This window comes from Piliocolobus tephrosceles, chromosome 3 (assembly GCF_002776525.5).
Source record: "Piliocolobus tephrosceles isolate RC106 chromosome 3, ASM277652v3, whole genome shotgun sequence".
NCBI lineage: Eukaryota > Metazoa > Chordata > Mammalia > Primates > Cercopithecidae > Piliocolobus > Piliocolobus tephrosceles.
The window spans coordinates 33,916,451-33,936,451 of record NC_045436.1 but is presented as its reverse complement, the minus strand read 5'-3'; the positions used below and the strand labels follow the sequence as shown (position 1 = coordinate 33,936,451).

At 35.7% G+C, this 20,001-nt stretch overlaps 1 protein-coding gene across 1 annotated transcript in view; it reads right to left on the bottom strand.

Moving 5' to 3' along the window:
- Nucleotides 1–1,055: 1,055 nt before the first annotated feature.
- The window catches only part of ASIC5 (acid sensing ion channel subunit family member 5), a 34,246-nt gene continuing 15,300 nt past the window's right edge, over nucleotides 1,056–20,001 (bottom strand). Inside the window, exons 5-10 of the mRNA XM_023228109.2 lie at nucleotides 12,502–12,651; nucleotides 11,242–11,389; nucleotides 10,095–10,151; nucleotides 8,012–8,180; nucleotides 3,167–3,258; nucleotides 1,056–1,374 (exon numbers count right to left, since the gene is read on the bottom strand). Coding sequence (XP_023083877.1) covers nucleotides 1,184–1,374; nucleotides 3,167–3,258; nucleotides 8,012–8,180; nucleotides 10,095–10,151; nucleotides 11,242–11,389; nucleotides 12,502–12,651 — 807 coding nt within the window. The 3' untranslated portion in view covers nucleotides 1,056–1,183. The remainder of the gene's footprint in view (nucleotides 1,375–3,166; nucleotides 3,259–8,011; nucleotides 8,181–10,094; nucleotides 10,152–11,241; nucleotides 11,390–12,501; nucleotides 12,652–20,001) is intronic.

Below are 20,001 nucleotides of genomic sequence, written 5' to 3'. Positions count from 1 at the left end.
TGAACCCTGGAGGCAGAGGTTGCAGCATAGGTTGCAGTGGCTGAGATCACACTACTACACTCTAGCCCGGGTGAAAGAGCAAGACTCCATCTCAAAAAAAAAAAAAAAAAGGATAAGTAGAAGAATTGCAATAAAGTCAGAAGCTGCATGCCACATCGGTGGGAAAATTTCTCCAGAGTATTTACTCAAGATTGGGATTTCTGAGTTATGAGATATTCATATTCCTAATGTCAGTACCATCAAATTGCACTGGCTTCATTCTCACGGAACTAGTACTTGCTTATCATTCAGCTGGAAAACAATATCAAGACTTTCAGGAGTTATTCTCTTACATCTGGAAGAAATGGCAATACCACCGAGAATGAATTAGGGGATAGATTCTTTGACTTGATTATTATTTCTTAAATATATTTGAGAATTCGTCTAAAAGTCACCTTTAATTGAATATTCTGAGAGACTGAAAGTAGATCTGTTACCCGAGGGGGAGAGAGAACACTGAAACTCCTGAATTTCCTCTCTGAACTAAATATGTAAATAGAAGTACTTGGGAAAACAATGAGAAAAATGCCATGTACTTTCAAAATAGTATACATATAACTTTATTTTCAATTAGATTGATGTTAAGTACTTCCTGTATGGGAAACATAGATTTCTGTCCCTCCAAAAGTCACTTACAATAGAACACTCCACATAAAATGGAAAAAAAAAAGTATGTTGAATCTTAATGAAAATAAAAATTCTTTAAAACTTTATAAAGCATAAATTATACATACCATTTCTTGAATAAAGAAGTATTTTGTTTCCTCATGTATAGTTTATTGGGTCTAGTTTGCATATTTAGTCATAAAAAATGTCTTTTTTTTCACTACACCAATATTCTTTCATTGAAAAACATTTATGAGATGTCTTTTACATAATCTTTACTGTTCTAGGTGCAGGGAACACAAAGGTGAAAAAGATAGTTCCTATTTCTTTATTTCATATATATACACACATATATATACATACACACACACTCCCATATATGCAGACAAAGACAAATAGAAATATTTATGAAGAGATATATATCTTTAACGGCTTTTATTGCACTCTCGAAACTATAGCAAAGTGACATAACAATTAGTCATGATAAATCTGAAGGTATCATGAAGAGAAAAGCAAATTATTTTATTCTAAATGACCATTAACACTCCTCTATCCTATTTTTATTTTCCAGATGATTCTGAGGTGGAGGAATCCACTGGGTCATTTCAGGTATCTTCAGCAAAAAGAAAATGCATATCCAGTAGAAATTGGTGAATAGATATTCAATAATTTCTATGATCGTGATCAGACTGGCCCCACAAAATAGACCCAACTGACCACCAAGATCTGCTGTAATAAAACCAGTAAAGATTGAATGTCATTATTTTTCATAAAAAAAAACAAATATTATCAGAAGTTAAATTAGTTGAAGCAAAATATCATCATAACTGAGATGAAGATTGGTTAATTTTATTTTAACATTTGATACAAATAAGGTAATAGCAATTGGTAATATCAAAGCAATATTCATACAAATCATCATAAAAAGCAGAGAAGAAAAGCAAACATAAAATCTGATTCCAAACATGTAACTCTAAGACTTTGGAGGATATAAAAGCTAGGTAAATTCATTAGACATTCTAGATAATTACAAACTCATTTTTAGGTGCTAAATGAAGAGCAGAAAAGTGCCATCCAGATGGCACTACTGGATGATAATGTTTTCCAGAAAATTAATTTCCAAGCAAGTTGTGACATCAAGTGTCAAAACTGTATTTCTTTTTATGCATTCATAATATTGGCTTTAAACAAAGTATATTAACACAACATTGCCTTTTTTGATATTTTTAAATTGATACTTATATTTACTGTTTGTGCTTTTTTATTGTGGTGAAATATATATAACATTAAAACTACCATGCTAACCACAGTACTGTGGCATTAAGTACATTCACATTGTTATGCAGCCATTCCATTATCTTTATCTATTTCCAGGATGTTTTCATCTTCCCTAACTGAAACTCTGTATGCATTAAACTTTAACTCCTCATTGCTCCTCTTCTCGGCCCATGACAACCACTCTTTTCCTTTTCTGTCTCTGAATCTGACTACTCCAGCACCGCTTTCATAAATAGGTTACATTATTAACCATTATCTCATTGCCCTAAGCCATTCTTAGGACCATTCTGTTTTTGTAAAGTGCGATAATGAAGTATAGGCTTCTCCAAGAGCTTTGGCGAATTGACATATTTCCTCCATATTCAGGGTCTCAGCTGCAATGTCTGACTGCTGTCGCTTTTGCCTGAGTCTAAGCCCTTCTTCTGTCTCCGACACGGCTTCCTCTAAGATGCAGTGAGATCTAGGAAATCAGCCACTATGTTTATTAGGGACTGTGTGGAGAAGGCAAGTGAGCAGGCAGTGATTGTAAACGAAATGCCTAATTTTGCTTTCTCAGGTTCTTCTTTTTAAGCCACTCTGGGATAGAGCCCTATGTGGAGGTATGCGGTGGCTGACATTTACCTAGGTGTAGGATAGATGAAACATTCTACAAGAGTCACTTGATGAGGGATCTAACGGTAAAGTTTGATGTGAGTGTGAGTGGAGATGAAACACCACCAGCCTTTTCTTTATAAAAGTCCATGTGAGGTTGTACAGTGTTTTCTAGGGAGCGGAAATATGACAGATTTAAATAGCAGCTGAATGACAAGTTTAATTGAATTCTTGTCCTCCATTGATAAGCTAAACCTTAAATATGAAAGAAAAAACTGATAAAAAATTTTTAAAAATAAGGAGCAATTAGGCCAGGAATGGTGGCTCACGCTTGTAATCCCAGCACTTTGGGAAGCCGAGGTGGGTGGACCATGAGGTGGGCAGATCACGAGGTCAGGAGATCGAGACCATCCTGGCTAACATGGTGACACCCTGTCTCCACTAAAAATACAAAAAATTAGCTGGTCATGGTGGCAGGCGCCTGTAGCCCCAGCTACTCGGGAGGCTGAGGCAGGAGAATGGCGTGAACCCGGGAGGCGGAGCTTGCAGTGAGCCGAGATCGCACCACTACACTCCAGCCTGGGCGACAGAGCGAGACTCCGTATCAATAAATAATAATAATAATGATAAGGAGCAATTAAATAACACTTACCAAGTAACTCAGGCACACTCACTGCCTTTTGCTGCTGGGTTATCTTATAGTTTAGGTCACTATAGTTAATTTCAATTTTTACAAGATTCTCTCTAGGGATAAAAAATAGAGTTAATATAGCTTAAGATTGTCAGCATTACTTTTAATTCCCATCTAATAAAAGTAATATTCATTTTTGTTTTATATGTTATTTAATGTTAAACTGGACACAGGATTGTTTTTATATTAATCACCATTAGCAGGATGTAGAAGGCATTTTGTCATGTGGTTTTTAAGAAAAAATAATTTTCCCCAATAATTTTTCTGTACCTCATTCCTGAGAAACTAGAAAAAGACATTAAATGTAAATATCTACTGAATAAAGTATTTACAAACATTTAAATGTGTGTTTGTTTTTCATTCAAATCTTGGTTCTGTCTTTTATTACTTGCATGACCTTCAAGAAATCACATTGTATTTTTTGAGTCATGGTTTCCTCATGAGTAGTCAGGATTTTAGAGTTGCGCTCACAGAGTTGTAGTGAGGTGAAATTAAATTATGTATATGCAAAATTGACACAGAGCCTGACGTATATTGGGTGTTCGATGAATACTAATTATTAACTATATGTCATTAGTATACTTAGGCAAAGACTCTGTTTTCTTAATGCCTGTTTGAAATCTTTATACGTGACCAGAGTGGCTAAACATCTTTTAAAATGATATTTATAGCTCGTTACATGGTCTTGGAAGCCCTCACTTTCTCTATCTCCAGCCCAGACTCCTACCTTGAACTTCAATAATATATTCAGTTCACTCTTATATTTCTACTTGGATGTCCAATAGATGTTCCAACTTTAGCATGTTCCAAGTCAAATCCTTCACATTTCCCTTATTTATAGTGTAAATTTTCAAACTCCATAGCGAGTTCATCAGGAAATCCCATTTTTTCTGTTACCTTCAAAATATATCTGGACTCCTACGACCTCTCACCCCATTCAAAGCTACCACCTTTGCTCAAGCCTTCATGACTTCTCACCTGGATTTTTGCAATAGCTTGCTAACTGGTCTTTCTGTTTCCAACTTTAATGCACCCCCACTTCAACAGGAAGGAAAGTCCTTCCTGACAATAATCCACAGACCTGAGAACAACCCTCCCTGACCCTGGCTTCCCCAGACTGCTTTTCTGCTGCCACTCCCTCACACTGCTTTATGCCATCTGACAAGATCAGTGATCACCTATTTCCATCCCAATGGACAGAAGCACAGCAAGGCAGGATTTTTGTCTTTTGTACACTGAGGTATCCCTAATGCCTAGACTACTCCTGAATCTTAACAAATAATAGGTTGTTCCTTACCTATATGTAAAATGGACAAATAAGGGAGCAAATTAAAGATGAAAACCAATAAATGAATGGATCAATATTACCCTCTCAGTGTTATAAGCTGAATCTGAAACCAAGCACCTTCTGATTTTAAAACGGCAATAATAATAATAGTATCCATCAAGCATGGATACTATTAGCAGTTTCCTAAATTATGTGGTGATCTTTAACACGCCTAAGGAACATGGCTGTAAATCACTCTTCTTAATGTTCACCATTTTTGAAATCAATAATTACAAATATACTTAATTCAAAATATATCATTAATATGTTTACTTAATTTCCATTGGTTTAACCCTGAGTAACAGGAGAATGTACTATGTTTAAGTAGATAATCAGGGACTGCAGTAATATTTACAAATGATAACCCAGTTCCCAAAGTAATGGAAATAATAAAGTTGTCTTGGAAGTCCAGAAATTTTAGTAATATTCCAATCTCTTTGGCCTCCATTGTGCTCCTAATTTGCATGTGCACTGATAATGTTGTTTAATTTTCCAAGCACAACATTCAGAATCATTTCCAAGCATTATCCACCTGCGATTTTGAGAGAAGATAAATTATTCCCCTGCAAAAATATTGTGATATTTGCTCAACTTCTCTCAGGCAGTTGTTTTGTCCAATTGTGTGTGTCTCACTGAATCTGTGCCTCATGGCAATAGTGAAATTGTTCAGGATTTAACAGGATTTAAGTCCAAAAATATTTATTTGTGTCAGGAGAAGCACAATTATAAAATAAAAACTAAATTGTTTGTTCTATCACAAGATAGTTTTTAAAGAGCTTCCAGATGCTTGAGCAGGAGTGCTGCATTAGAGGAATTAATTAATTTGGCGTAAAGGAGATAATTTTGTACAATTTTTATTTCAAAATTTGTTAAGTTAAAACAGAACAATTTAAAAAATTAACTTGTTTTACTGATGAGCTTGGCCTAACTTCAGACACAATTTACCCTTATCTTCAAGGGTAAACTCCACACTGCCTGCTACGGTCAAGCTAAGCCTCTCAACAGGTTGAGGTCCAGCAGCAGCCTCATGAGGCCTGGATTGACCATGAAGTAGCATTTATTTCGGTCCCAGGAAGACACACATGCAACTTCATGATTAAGTTAGGGGCTGCTTCTTTTAAAATGACTGCTGTTAACATTTCACATTTGCCGTCCTGACAACCTGCATTTCTGTTTTCTGATTTACCATTCTCTGATTTCCAGTACCTTTGCACAAACCAGTTATTTAATTATATGTGTGACTTCTGTCTCTGTGTAGGAGCTGAACAATCCCTGAATCCAGCCACCTTTGTTCAGCTGCTTACCTTAGTCTTCCTGATAATGGCCTCTACTATTTAAAACCATGTAAGATCCCCACATGTACATTATGTGATAAGATTAATTGGAGAACTATTCGTAATTATATGGACAGGAAACAGAAAAATATTGGGTAGAGGAGGGCAGTTCCCTAGCAAAGGCCCACCCTCAGGCTTGGATACCATGGCTCTAAATGAGAACAGGCATTTCTGTTTTTGCACCCAAAAAATTGCCTTTTGGCCTACTATACCCCTTATCCTGCCTCCATATGAAACCCAAACCCCAAGCTCTGGAAGATACCAGCAGACCAGAAGATGAACAAACCAGTGATGGCAAAATGATGCGGCAGAGAAAGAGAGAAGAGGAGGCACATCTGAACACCAAGGGGAGTTCAGCCAGGGGTGTTCAGAGAAGAGTCTAACCATAGGCTGCCCGCTTCCACGCGAAGATCGCAATCCCTCTCCATCACTCCTTCTGGCTCCCGATCCATGTCAATGAGAGCCACCTCAACCACACAATAAAATCTCGCACTCATCCTTCGAGCCCGTGTGTAATCCGATTCTTCTGGGTCACTGGGCAGGAGCTTGGGATACAGAAGCTGTCACACTGGCCCTCTGCCCTTGCGATAAGGCAGAGGGTCCATTGAGCTGATTAACCCTCCAGCCATCTGTAGACAGCAAAGCTGAAAGAGCTTTGCAACCCTAGGGTTGCAGACACCCACCCCTAGACACTACCATGGGGCAGGAGCCCAAAGCGCTCCCCCGGCCTCTGCACCTGCCCCTCTGCATGCTCTCCATAGGAGTTTGAGCTGTGGGGACACCGAATAGGCAAGCCACACCCCTTTTGCACATTCTGCAAGGGGAAATCAGAGAACTCTCCCATTTCAAGAATAATCTGAGTTTTGCGGGAAAAAAAAAAGAAAAAAACAGCATTCCCTAAGATCCTCTTGTTTCATACACGGCTTTCTTTTCTGATTCACCAGTATGTCTCCAAAATCATGCCTACTTTCTCTGCATATTAAATAATTATGAAACTCAGGAGATTTCTATCAACCAAAAGACACAGGAAATGCTCTTCTAAGTCATATTTAAATATATCAGGAACAATATTAAAAGCAAATCAGTTTCCCACATTAAAACAAAATATATGAATAGATGTCTGTGCTGGAGTTGGAAGTGTAAACAAATATAATTGTACATTTTACAGCTGTTTATCATTTTATCTGCTGTTTGGAATCACTCCATTAGCCCTGTTTTGATGAAAATACTTTTTCTTTCTGATCTGTAAAGACCACTTTATTATCTTAGCATTTACATGGGAATATCTTTTTTTATTGTATTAAAGTAAGTACAAGGCTAACATTGGAATCAAAGCATGCTTTCCAAATTATGTACGCATCTGTGAAAATGTACATCAACCTTAAGTTAGTTAACTTATTTTTATTTTAATAGATATAACTACAAACACCAGTATACTATATATATTGCTGCTTCATGTCCTAGTACTAAAAATACAAAGAAGAAACACAGAGAAATGCTAAAGTTGCCTCCCTGTTAAAAAACAAAGAGTTATTTATAAAGCTTGATTTGTAATGTTTAAGAGGCAGTATGGTATAGCAGAAAGAGGACTAATTTAATTCTCAGTTAATCAGGGGGCATGGAATCATGTATCTGGGTCGCAAAGATATGGGAACCAGCGTTAAAGTTCTTGGGCATAACTTCTTTCTGGGCCCCTGACTACCTTCATAGAACCATTTCTTAAAGTACGATGGCCTTCAGTTTCCTCTTCTGTAAAAATAGAATATTAATTTCTGTTTCATCTACCTTGTACAGTTATTAGAAGACTCAAAGTGTATAATGTACAGGTAGGAAATTTTCATATTTTAAGGCATCCATTGTTATCAGTCAACATTATTATTTTCCCCAGTTTGGGCAATAAAGGTTTGATCATGAGAAAATTACTCACACAAGCATCATTTTCCTCTTCACACAATTAAAGTAAGGAGTTGAACGATATGATCTTATCTACTTTTAAAATTCTATGGTTTCATTGTTAGTTCAGTGAAAAAAGCTATTGCCTCCCTTGATTGATCAGAATTTCATTTCCTAAGTCTTTGAGGGTTTTCAATAAAGAAAAAAAAATCTATGTTAATTATCAGTAGTTTAAAAAGCTAGTAAGATTACCTGATGTATTTCCGGCTTTGATTCAACTTCTTGGAAAGATATTTCAAAGCTTTTTGACATGGAAAAGAGGAATAAGAAATAGTGGCAGGGTATTCTGTTTCTTCACAAGAAACAGGGCAGCTAGAGTTATGTGTGCCCACTGTACATAACTCCTTAAGTTCAATGTGGTCTGAAATGAAAATCAGGACAGGGAATTCAGAGAAGAGAAATATTTCATCACGGGTAGGGTAGTTTTATAAAGTTTATCATTTCACTTTCAATGTTAAAAAAAAGTGGTTACCAACAACAAATGGTGTTTATATATTACTCTGAATGTAGCAGAAGAGATACAATATAAGGCCTGGAAGTTTTTATCTTTGAATTTATTGAGTCACTGGATTGGGATCTTTATTGGATTTAAGAAGTTATTTTCAGGAAGTATCTGGGTCTATTTCTGTAAAATATCAGATATTTGGACAGAAGAAAGATGGAAAGTGTGTGATTTCATGTCACTTTGAGAGGGACAGTCAAACAATCCTGCAAACCAATGTCTCAGGTTTACACTAAACATCTTCAGATTTCTCTCAACATACAGTGGTATGAAATGTGCTCCTGGGTATTTGCAGTCTCTTATTTCTGTTGGCCCGGTCACTTCCAAATCAACCCCTGAGGTTCTCTGTTCAATGTTCTCTCTTGGCTCCTTCAGAGCAACCAGGCTATCCATGCAAATGCATACTGGGAAAAAGTCTCTGCAGCAGGCAGTGTTTGTCTCCAGCTTCCCTTTGGACCACCTCCCAGTGCCCATTCTCACTGCTCCTCACCCATGCTAGATACTCAGGTTCTTGTTTTTCCTTTGGCTTTGATACTGAAACCCTTTGTTCTCATGAACCAGTTGTTTACCAAGACCTCCTGGTTACCGACAAACTTTGGGTTTGTTTTTCAGACTCTAACTTTGACTTCTCTGGGAGATAACTTTTGCATGCATCTGCTAGTTCTTTAGCACTGCTGGTAAAGACCACCACTCTTCCTCTACACTCATATGCACTCACACACTCCCATATACACATAAGCTCACACACACACACACAGTTACACACATATACTCTCATGTACATAATACTCTCTCGCACACACAAACACACACACTCTTCTGACCCCCTTATCCCACAACAGTCCCTGCTGAACTGCATGCATGGTTTTTTTCTCCAAGCTCTCGCTCCAGCCTCCAACAGGGATAAGGAATCAGAAGAAATATGGCAACATCATTTCAAGTCTATCAGTTAGTAATATGACTTTTGCATGTTCAGTCTGTGATCTACATAAAAAAGAGATTCCTTCTACCTATAGCCATACCTTGAAATATTTTACAACCATTGAAAAGAACCTTTTCAATCTATTCCTGCTATCCTGGAGATATTTCCACAATGGGTTAGAAAAGCAAGTTATATAGAAGAGTATATACTGGGATTCTGTTTTAATAAAACAACCAATGGCTTCAAGTGATAAATATGGAGATGTGTATGTGCAGAAAGTGATGGTAGGATATACTAAAGTGTTAGCAATTGTTCCAGGTTAAGGTAAAAGGTGTGAAAGCAAAAAAAAAGAGGGGGCTCTTTAATAACAACTTGTCCCCAATAAATATGGCATGTACAGTTATAATTACATTTATGAAAAAATTTTATATGCCATGTACATACAATGAAATGAATGAATGAAAGATTACTCCCAAACAGTGAGAGGAATTCTCAGTAATAAAACTTCCACTTATTTTTACATGATTTCCTTTCTATTCTGTAGTATTTTAACTATTCACAATAAACATGTTTTATTTGTGAAACAATAAAAAAACAACTAGGATGTTTTGATTATAGAAAAGAACAAAATTTGAAAATTCAGATGTGTCTTAGTATCAGAGGGTTTTTGTTTGTGTGTGTGTACTGCCTGTGTTTGTTAGCTACTATTTAAGAACACTTACAAAAAGATCTTCTCGTATATACTATATTCTGTTTAATTTCTGGGCTATCCATAGTTCGACTTAATGTCTTGTATTACTTTGAGCAACTTTAATATAAATCCTGAAAATAAAAGTAAATTAAGCACTTACCAAGTACAGGAGAAACACAGTTGAGGTACTTTTGTAGGCCACATTCTATCCCATTTCCTTAAAAATAATAAGTGTAACATATAGAGACTTCACATTTTGTAAAATAAGTGATCTAATGACAAAAATACCTTTTTTACCTACATCTGTCCATCCATTCATCCACCCACCCATTCATCTATATGAGCATTACAATATATCTTTCTAGATATGCTGTGGGAGGGGGATGTAAGAGACCTGAATAAAAATATCTGACATGTATATAGACTGTATTCTGTGCCAGGCACTATTTGAACCACTTACATACCCCTTTCATTCTTACAGCAACCCTATAAGATGGAATTATTATCCCTTCCTCCATTTGACAGCAGAGTAGAGAGGCTAGGTCACTTGTTCAAGATCACCTAGGGGAGAAATTGTGGAGCTGGCATGAGCAGCCTGGTTGAGATCTGGCTCTTATTCCCCCTGCTCGATTGCTTCCTTGAATGCTTGCTTCTCACCCATGGTTCTGGAAAAGTTGCAAATTGTATGAAAAGGAGGCCCCGGAAGGTAAGTTTACAGTCACAAAGGAAACAACTTCGCAACAGTGAAATCTTCAGGCTTGGTAAGACATATCCATGATCTAATTTGTCTTTCAAAATTAAGAAAAACTTGGTGTGTTGTTTTAGACATTTGAGACCATCAAATTTTAGCCTTTGGGAGTAAGTATTGGGGCCCCACCCTGATAACACAATTTTCTTTTCCAGAAATCTCTGCTATGATTTTATAATGTAAAACTTGTCAGTCGAAGTTGTACTTGGCAAGTGGATAATTTTCCAGTGAAGAATTTCATAAGAGTGGAAAACAATTTAGTGACACGTTGATTTGCTATGTTTCAAATTAAGTAAATATAAACATAAAATTCAAAGAAATTTAGGACTGAACTTCTGGTGATTTTGTCATTAGTTGTCATTTTAGGCTGCAAAGAGAAGGAACAGGCTTAAGAATATAATAATTTTCTGTGAATGGGTTAGCAGCATCTGTAATTACATTTAATAATACTTAATATTCCATTTGTATTTCAATACTCTATTCCTCCCAGACCTTTTGTAACCCTGTAAAAAACACTTAACTGTCTAGTTAAGTAAGGGGGCAGTTAGTCTTTACTTACCAGGAAGAAGAAAAGGCACACATCCACATTGCTTTTTTATGTGCTGGGCTTTGCATTCCTTCAAGCAACCAGAAGTGCTGTAGTTGCTAAAATTCTGCAGCTTGATGTTAGGATTGCATTCTCCCCAAGGGTATTCTTGATGAACTGTCTTAAGATAAGATAAATACTTGGTTCAGGAGATTTATTTACATCAATTTTCCATCAAGAAGCTGATACACATTTTTATTTTACTCTCAGAGCTCATTGATTTCCAAAACCAAAATTGGTTACATTTGTCTATTTTGCCTACTCTATTGATCTGAAATTCCCTGAAGCTAAGTATAATAGTGATCCTTAAACATATATCCCAAATGTGAATTAATAAAGTCAGACACACTGAGTATTCTAGAAATCAACTCATATAAGGAAAAAAAGATCACTTACATAAATGTTATATTAGTGTAGTAATCAGCTCACCTACAAGACAGCAACCAAAATCACATTTTAAAAAGATCCTTTAACAAGCAACTATTATGTGCCCAGCAACATGGTGTTGCAGAACTTTCTCCTTAGTTCAGCTAAAACTGAGCTCCTGTCACATGACCAGGAAAGATGAGTCTCGCGGACACATAGAAGGGTAAGGAAATGGAATTTATTGAGTAAAAAGAAAAAAAAAAAAAAATGACTCCTTCAGGCTGTTTTAGACTCGAAGGTGGAGTTTCACCAGGGGCCATTGGCTGTCTCTTGTGTCTATCAATGGTAAGTGCTTTCTTTGCAGTACTTCACTTAAACTTCCTTACTATGAAAGGAAAATATTACCCCTGTCTCATTTGTGCAGAGAGGAGATGCAAATTCGGGAAGCTAATTAAAGAAAGTTACTGAGCAAGTAAGTGGCTGGCAAACAGAAACCTACCAGACCAGCCTGACTCCAAGGTTCCTGCTTTTCCCACTAATTTTCTCCTTCCCAGATAGTCTCATTGAAGAATCATGGCTCAGCAACTTAGGTACCTTTTTATACTTAATGACCCTTTCCATTTCTAATGAAAGGTAAAGTTACTTTGGATTTGATAGGCTTCCCAGCTTTCACTTGTATCGTTTCTGTTTCCACTAATCATGTACCTTCAGATAAAGGAAAAGAATCTGAAATGAAATTTTGGAATTTCTAATGGTGTTTTACAGGCATGGGAGAAAGGAATTTCTAGTGAAAAGCATTACTTATGTGTTTGATGCATTCACTACCCCACCTAATTTCCTCAGACTCGACTTCTCTGCAGTATTTACCTTCACTTGGCGGATGGTTACCCTTGCGTGCATTCCCACAGGTGACAACAAGCCTAACCCATCAAACTGTGGCACCGTCTTTGGTGAATGGATAGCAAAGATGATCCCAGCATCAACGAAACCAAGGTCTGGGTTATCAGTGAATGCCTCCTGAAACAAAAATATGTTTTTGCCCAAATCGCAAATTGACTATATCAGTTCTATACAAGTTTAGGATTTCATTTTATCATCTCATGATAGCATTTGACTAATCCTAAATATTTTATGTTATATTTCAATCTCTTTTTGCCTAAAGTGTGTGAAAATTAAACATCTAAGATATACTTTAGTGGTTGAATCTGTGGAAGGAAAATATCTTGGGTCCCTTCAAGCTGGGGTCTACTCAGGGCAGTCCTGAAATAATTGAGGCTTGTCTCATTATTTTTCTTGATTGACGTCTGGTAACCACAAAGGGATCCTGAGTGAAGGTGACCTGGCCTGCAGCAGCTAGCCTATCGGTGCTTGGTACCAGCTTGGGCACCTTATAGCCCAAACCAATAGGATGATTGCTGAAGTCCAGGAATTCTTTCCTCCAGGGATCCCTGATCATCCATTGTTTTTCATTTGGGGGTCTGAGGTTCATTCGCTGTTCAAAAAAAAAAAAAAAAATTCCTTTTGTTGTGGAAGTTTCCACTTGCTTCCATCAAGGAAGGTGAACCTGCCTGCTTCTGCATCGGCAGAGAGCAGTTTTCAGCTTGGTCCCCATCACTAGGTGAGAAAACTGGTTTGGGATTCTTTCTTGCAAATTCTTTTTAAAGAACTAAAGTTAGCATTTACAACCAACTGGTAGTAATTTCTGCTTAAACTTAGAGCGCTCAGAAATCATATAATTTGTGTGATCATTGTTAGTTTTGCTTAACTGTTTTGTTGTTTGTTTCTGTCTTGTTGGATTTGTGTGTGTGTTTTGGCTCTTTCTCTCATTGGATTTGACCAACTCAGAATCCTCTAGCTCATGAGTATGGAATTTTACACTCCAAAGAAATAGAACACCTTGCTCCCCTAAGCCTTTTGGGGCATTCTCAGGTGACTGAGAATCACATGGAGGTGTCTGGGAGGAATGCTCCCTAAAATGTGTAGTGGCTCTAAATAAGTATCCCCTTAGAAGAATATACTTAGGGTCTAATCTCAGCTGGCAGGTGCATAGTAGGAGCCGACCCCTCCTGCATCTTGAGCCCCTGACACACTGTGCCAGGGAGCCGCAACACAAGAGGACCAATCTGGTTCAGGGGGTAACAGCCCTGAAAAGCTAGGTCTGTTAGCAGCACATTTTGGTCAAACACACGTCCAAACTTGGTTAAATCCAAAGGGGAACTCTAAATTATGGGGAACAAGGCCTCTGAAGTGGAAAGAAAATAGCAATCAAAAGGAAAAAAAAAAAGGAAAGATTTTTGATTTTGACTAGTAAAGGGACTTTATTTACATAACAAAACCACCTTTTTATCAGCCAGACCAAACTGAAAGAGCAATGGCTGTACTTGTGAAATAGCAGAATTTTGTCCTAGCTGAAATATGGTAATGAGATCTAAAAAGAATTTTTTTAAAGGAGCTCTATGGTTCAAAGTCAACTTAATTAAAAGATTAACATCCCAGATGTGTGTGTGTGTGTGTGCATGGGTGCATGTTTGTATTTAAAAGGCCTTCAGGTTTTTGGGTTTTTTGTTTTTCTCTCCTAAGACTTTGTCATTTTTTTTGAGCGAAAGTTTTTTGTTTTTTTGGTTTTTTTCCTTCAGTTGACTGAATTCTGTTTTCATCTGAGCTTTTGACTAAAATAGTTATTGCAACAGAGGCTACTCTTGGGTTTTTAAGGAAGAGAGTAATTTAGACACTCAGAAATGTCTTTGTTAAAAAAAAAATAAGTGCACTGTAAAAGCATCACATGGTCTAATCTCAAAATAATTCTACTTTTTTTTGGAGACCCAGGATTCAATGTGAGCTCTGCTCAGAGCTTAGAGATCCAGTTAAAATATAGGTAGTCCCTATCTAAATAAAACTGGTTTCCTTATATAATACTGTGGTAGAATTCTATAATTTTAGGTTAGATTTGGCTCAAAGAAAATTAAAAGTATCTCCCTCTAGCACCAACAGACTTTTTCTCTCTGTACCTTATGATATAAAGTTTTCTATTTTATTTTCACCTAAGTTGTTTCATTTAATAAGCAAATTTAAGGCTATTTAGCTAACAACTGCCTAGGGTTGCAAAACAGGTTATCAAGAATCTGAAAGTCTAAGATAGGAAAAAAATAATAAAAGGGTCTTTATGAATCTATAAAATGTACCTTTATTGGCATACCTAACATGTCTATGTATTTATATGTCATGTACACAATGTTTCACTATAGAAAATATATAAAAGAGCTCTAATTAATTGGCTTAAAGAAAAATAAAAGTGTTTAAATCAAATATTTTATCAGGAAAAAAGAAAGGACTAGTCAAATTCTTTTTCAAGTTTATGTAACTTAAGTAAAATCTTTAATAAAAAAAAAAACCTAGCTTTAAAATTACTGGTAAAGTAATATCAGAAATATCTTAAGAATTGCCAGCATACTTTTTTTGTTTATATTTATTAATCAGACAATTTCAACTTATCCCTGCCAAACACTATAAAATGTCAAAATTTGGCAGAGAGGTTCCAAAACTATAAACCTAGCCCCAAACAGAATGATTGTTGCTTATGCAGTTTTTAATAAATAAGATATTGATATTGGTTTAATGAAAATAGCTGCAGCTTAAATTTTCTAAGATTACCATAACTTCCAGTCTTGTGACTTTAGGCAGCCTATTCCACAGGCAGTAAAGGAGGTTTGTTTTGGAAAGAACTGCTATTGTCTTTGTTTCAAAGCTAAACAATAAATTAAGCAAGATGGAGTCAGTTAGGTCATATCCTTTTTACTGCCTCAGTTATATTTTTGCAATGGCAGTTTCATAACTTTAAATCATGACTATTGCAGTTTTCATAAATAATCTAGGTGAACAATTAAAATAAAAGAGTTAGGTAAGGGATAAATACTTGTATAAAAGTTATCATAATTTAGAATATAAAATTATGTTAATTTAATAATAGATATTTCATTATGTGGGTATTTTCCAATAAATATATATTAGAGAAAAACAGTCTTGCTAAAAAAAAAAGTGTGTCCTTTTTAAATAAAGATAAACAAATCTTGTCTAATTCAAAGCTTATCTAAAGGTTATGTATAACACAATTTAAAAAGAACAAGGAAACAAAAAAGGATGTAAAGAAAGTTATAAAAATAAAGAGGCTTTTTTGTGGTAAGACAGCTTAAAGAGAAATAATATGGTAAATTTAGTCCTAAAATAAAATGACTGGTTGTTTAAGAAAGGAGAGGTGTTCAGGACAAGCCAGAAAGTCCAAGCATGTCATTAATAGTCAGTGGAAGTAACAATAAAGATTTAATTTTTAAAAAACCAAAAACTTTAATATGATCAAGTTGTCACATTATTATTAAGTTTTCGTTCGCTTAGGAAAAACACTGAGAGAATTTTTTTTTAAATAAAGTTATTATATCCATGTATCTTCTTGTATGTGCTTTTAGAGTCCTTGTGACGTTAAATTACAGGGCTTTGACTCCAGGGTGTAAAAAGGACACCAAGTCCTACTAAATCGTAAACACTAACAGCAATTAAAGCCTCATCTTCAGGCCCCACAGCAGACTCCAATCAAAATAAAATGCATTCCTGGCCAGCACAGGAACTCACACCTGTAATCCTAGTACCTTGGGAGGCTGAGCAGGTGGTTCACCTGAAGTCAGGAGTTCTAGACCAGCCTGACCAACATGGTGAAGCCCCATCTCTACTAAAAATACAAAAAATTGGCTAGGCATGGTGGCACATGCCTGTAGTCCCAGCTACTTGGGAGGCTGAGGCATGAGAATCACTTGAACCCATTCAGCAGAAGCTGCAGTGAGCCAAGATCATGTCACTGCACTCCAGCACTCCAGTTTGGGTGACAGAGTAAAACTCTGTCTCAATAAAAAAAAATTAAATAAATAAATAAAATGTATTTTTGAGACATAGGGCCAGAAACTAAAGCCATTCAACTCCTCAAGGCCACGTGACTATTGAGGAAATGGTGGGCATGTGAGATTGCAAGTGACATTAAGAGACAAAGTAAGTTCAGTTTCTCTATAAATTAATTATGAACATCAAAGGCACAATGACTCAAGACCAGCATATGGACTCCTGTGTCAGATTAACAAGGTTTTCTTGAAGCATTAACTAACTCCTTAATAAAGATCATAAAGGTTATAAAAGGCTTATGGAAGTTATATTTTATGGTCAAGATTAAATTTTATAGATTGTTTACAAAATTTTGAAAAACAAATTTAATTGGCTTCATGCTGTTTTTATTAAGGCTTCTTATTTGGAAAATTAAGTCTCCTCTCTCAAAGAATGAAACTTTTTTCTTTTTTTAAAAAAAATTCTTGAGTTATCGCTTTGGTTAAATGAATGACTTTACAATGACCTGTAATCCTATTTTATAATATCAAGTGTTTTAAACTTTTGATATTTGATGATCTTTCTAAAATCAAATAATAAATTATGTCTTTTTCTGACCTAATTAATCCTTTAAGATATTAGTTTCCCTAAAGTCCAAAAATGACATAATTTGGCTTACTTGGTATAAAAATTATACAGGAAGCATTGTCAAATATGAAATTGTGTTTAGTTTTCATTGGGCTGTATATAAATGTTATTGGTATGTGTTCCAGAATTAATGGAAAGGCCTGTAATTCTGATATGACTTAGTGTACATTATCAATAATAATCATAATCATTATGTTAAAACGATTGTGTACCATCAAGGTAACAAATTTCCTTGTCAATTGTGTCTTTGACTATGTCTGCTCTAGAAACTTTTATCATCCAAGGACAATTGTTCTCATGTATTGGTCCTTGTTAGAAGGTGTTTTTATAATCAGCTATAAAACTCTAACAGGTGCCCTTAAATGCAGGTTTCTGATAACTTTGGAGATTGTAACATCAGAAAAGAGGAAAAACTTTCAGGACTCATGGAGAGCTAAAATGTTCATGAGTATTAAGCAGAACAAGAATTAACTGCATGGACTCAAATAATCTTTTTGACTTTTTACTTAAAATGTTTGCTGATCCTTTGTTTTGTTTTTCAGAGTCTTAAAACTTTTATTTTGAGCTACTGACAGCTTTTAACAATTTAGTATACTCCTATGAACAAAATGTGGAGCTTACTCAATTCTCTCTGCCTGATTTCTCCAGAATTTGGAAACTATTTGTGAGTATTCTTAACTTCTGGTGATACAATTATTTGCATAAGTGCAATAAGAATCTGTTTTCATTTGTAACAGGACACAATTGGAGAAACTGGTTATTTTACCAAGGCTTTTACTGGAATGGTGTGCTTTCCTTTAAGGACTCAAACTTGGCTTATGAAACCAATAATGTCCTTGGAAAAACTGACCTCATATTTTGTGTACAGAGTCTCTGTAAAGGGTTTCTGACCTGTGGTAAGTAAAGAATGTCACTTTCTGACAGGCCCAGAAGCTCCAGGTTTATCTTGGAACCTCAAGTGGAGAGCAAATTCACCCAACTCATAGATGCTTGATGGCACAAATCCATGGCTGAACTTGGCTTTTAAAACGTCTTATCTGAGATTCCTTCTATGGAACAAAGTTCCACCAAAGGCAATTTAAAAGCCTATGTAAAAGTAACTTTTCTTGCTGCACTGTATACAAATAGTTTGGCAAAATTAAATAAAGCTAACTATTCCTAATATGATTTGTCTTTAGCAAAAATGTGAAATTTTATGTCCTAATTAATCCTTTAATTAGGATTAGAGAAGAGAGAAAAATTATGTTTCCAAAACTATAGTACACCTGTTGTTAGATTCTAGTTTTGCCCAGTGTTTTTCAGTTTTTACTGTTTTTTACAGTTTGGACCAAATTCTGATTTTTCTTGGCTACAAGCCTTCAAAATAGTGTTTTCAATTTTTTTCTTTTTTTTTCCCTATTTTTCCTAATTTGGAGTCCCTGAAAACTAAGCTGTGCTTTCTTAAAGTCCTGCAAACTGAAGCCTGTCAACTTAAACTTTAGAAGAAAGTAACAGTAACCTATTTGCATACATAGCCACTTTTCATACCTATCTACTGATGTACAGACTTCAAAGTAATGTGGACTATATGAATTTTTCCAGGATTATTCTTTTGTTTGTTGTTGTTTTTCTCCCTTCCTCCCCCTATTTTCTCTTCATAGAACATGAGACTTTGCAATCTTCTAAAAATAAACTTTTGGGACCTACCCATCTGGTAATAAACCATCCTAACCATGAGAAAATCAGATGAAAACTGAGACCAGAGACGCATGTTCTCCTAAAATGCTTCCTCCTAAAGACTTTTTTTAAAGGGAGTAGACGAATGGGAAAGGAAATTATCTTGGGCCCCTTAAAACTGGGAGCTGCCTCCCATTCTATTCAAAGTTATTCCTTTGCTCACTGAGACAGATGCTTATTCTGATTGCCTCCCTTGGAAAAGCCAATCAGAAACTCAAAAAAAAAAAAAAAACACACAACCATTTGTCTCTCACCTACCTATGATCTTGAAGGCTCTTCCCTGCTTCGAGTTGTCCCCACCTTTCTGGATGGAACCAATGTACATCTTAGGTATAATTGATGTCTCACGTCTTCCTAAAATGTATAAAGTCAAGCTGTGCCCTCACTACCTTGGACTACCTCAGGACTTCCTGAGGCTATGTCACTGGTGCCTGTTCTTAGCTTTGGCAAATAAACCTCCTAAAATGATTGAGACCTGTCTCATCATTTTTCTCGATTGACAATCATTTCTCAAGACCTCTATAGGTTTCCATGGATCACATTTCATCTTACATAGGTGCAGGTAAGTATTTACAATTACTGTTAATGATCTTGTTTCCTCTGGCCTTAGTTTCACCTAGTTGCCTGTTAGTTGCTTCCTTCTTAGCTGCTTTCTTTGACTCATTTGCTTACAAAATCATTTGGCCCTCTTCATTTTGCAATTAAAATCCCTGCCTTTATGTAAAATTCAAATTCATTTTCCCATAAGAGTGAAGATTTACACTATTCTTTAACACTAATGTTCTTTTTAATAAATCTTAGGTCAGATGAAGAAATTTAAGACTAAACTTCTGGTGACTTTGTCATTAGTTGTAATTTTAGGCTATAAGGAGAAGGAACAGGCTTAAGAGTATAAAGAATATAGTCTATGAATGAGTCAACTGCATATGTAATTACATATAATAAACATACTAAATATTCTATTTATAATTCAAAACTCTATTTCTCCTGGCCCTTTTGTAACCCTCTAAGAAACACTTAACTATCGAGTCTGGAGAAATATCTCAATGTTATTTACTTATGGAACATTGCATTGAATTTGTAGATTTTCATTGCATTCTAAAAATATTTGGAAAATTCTAGTTTGTAAAAATTGATAAT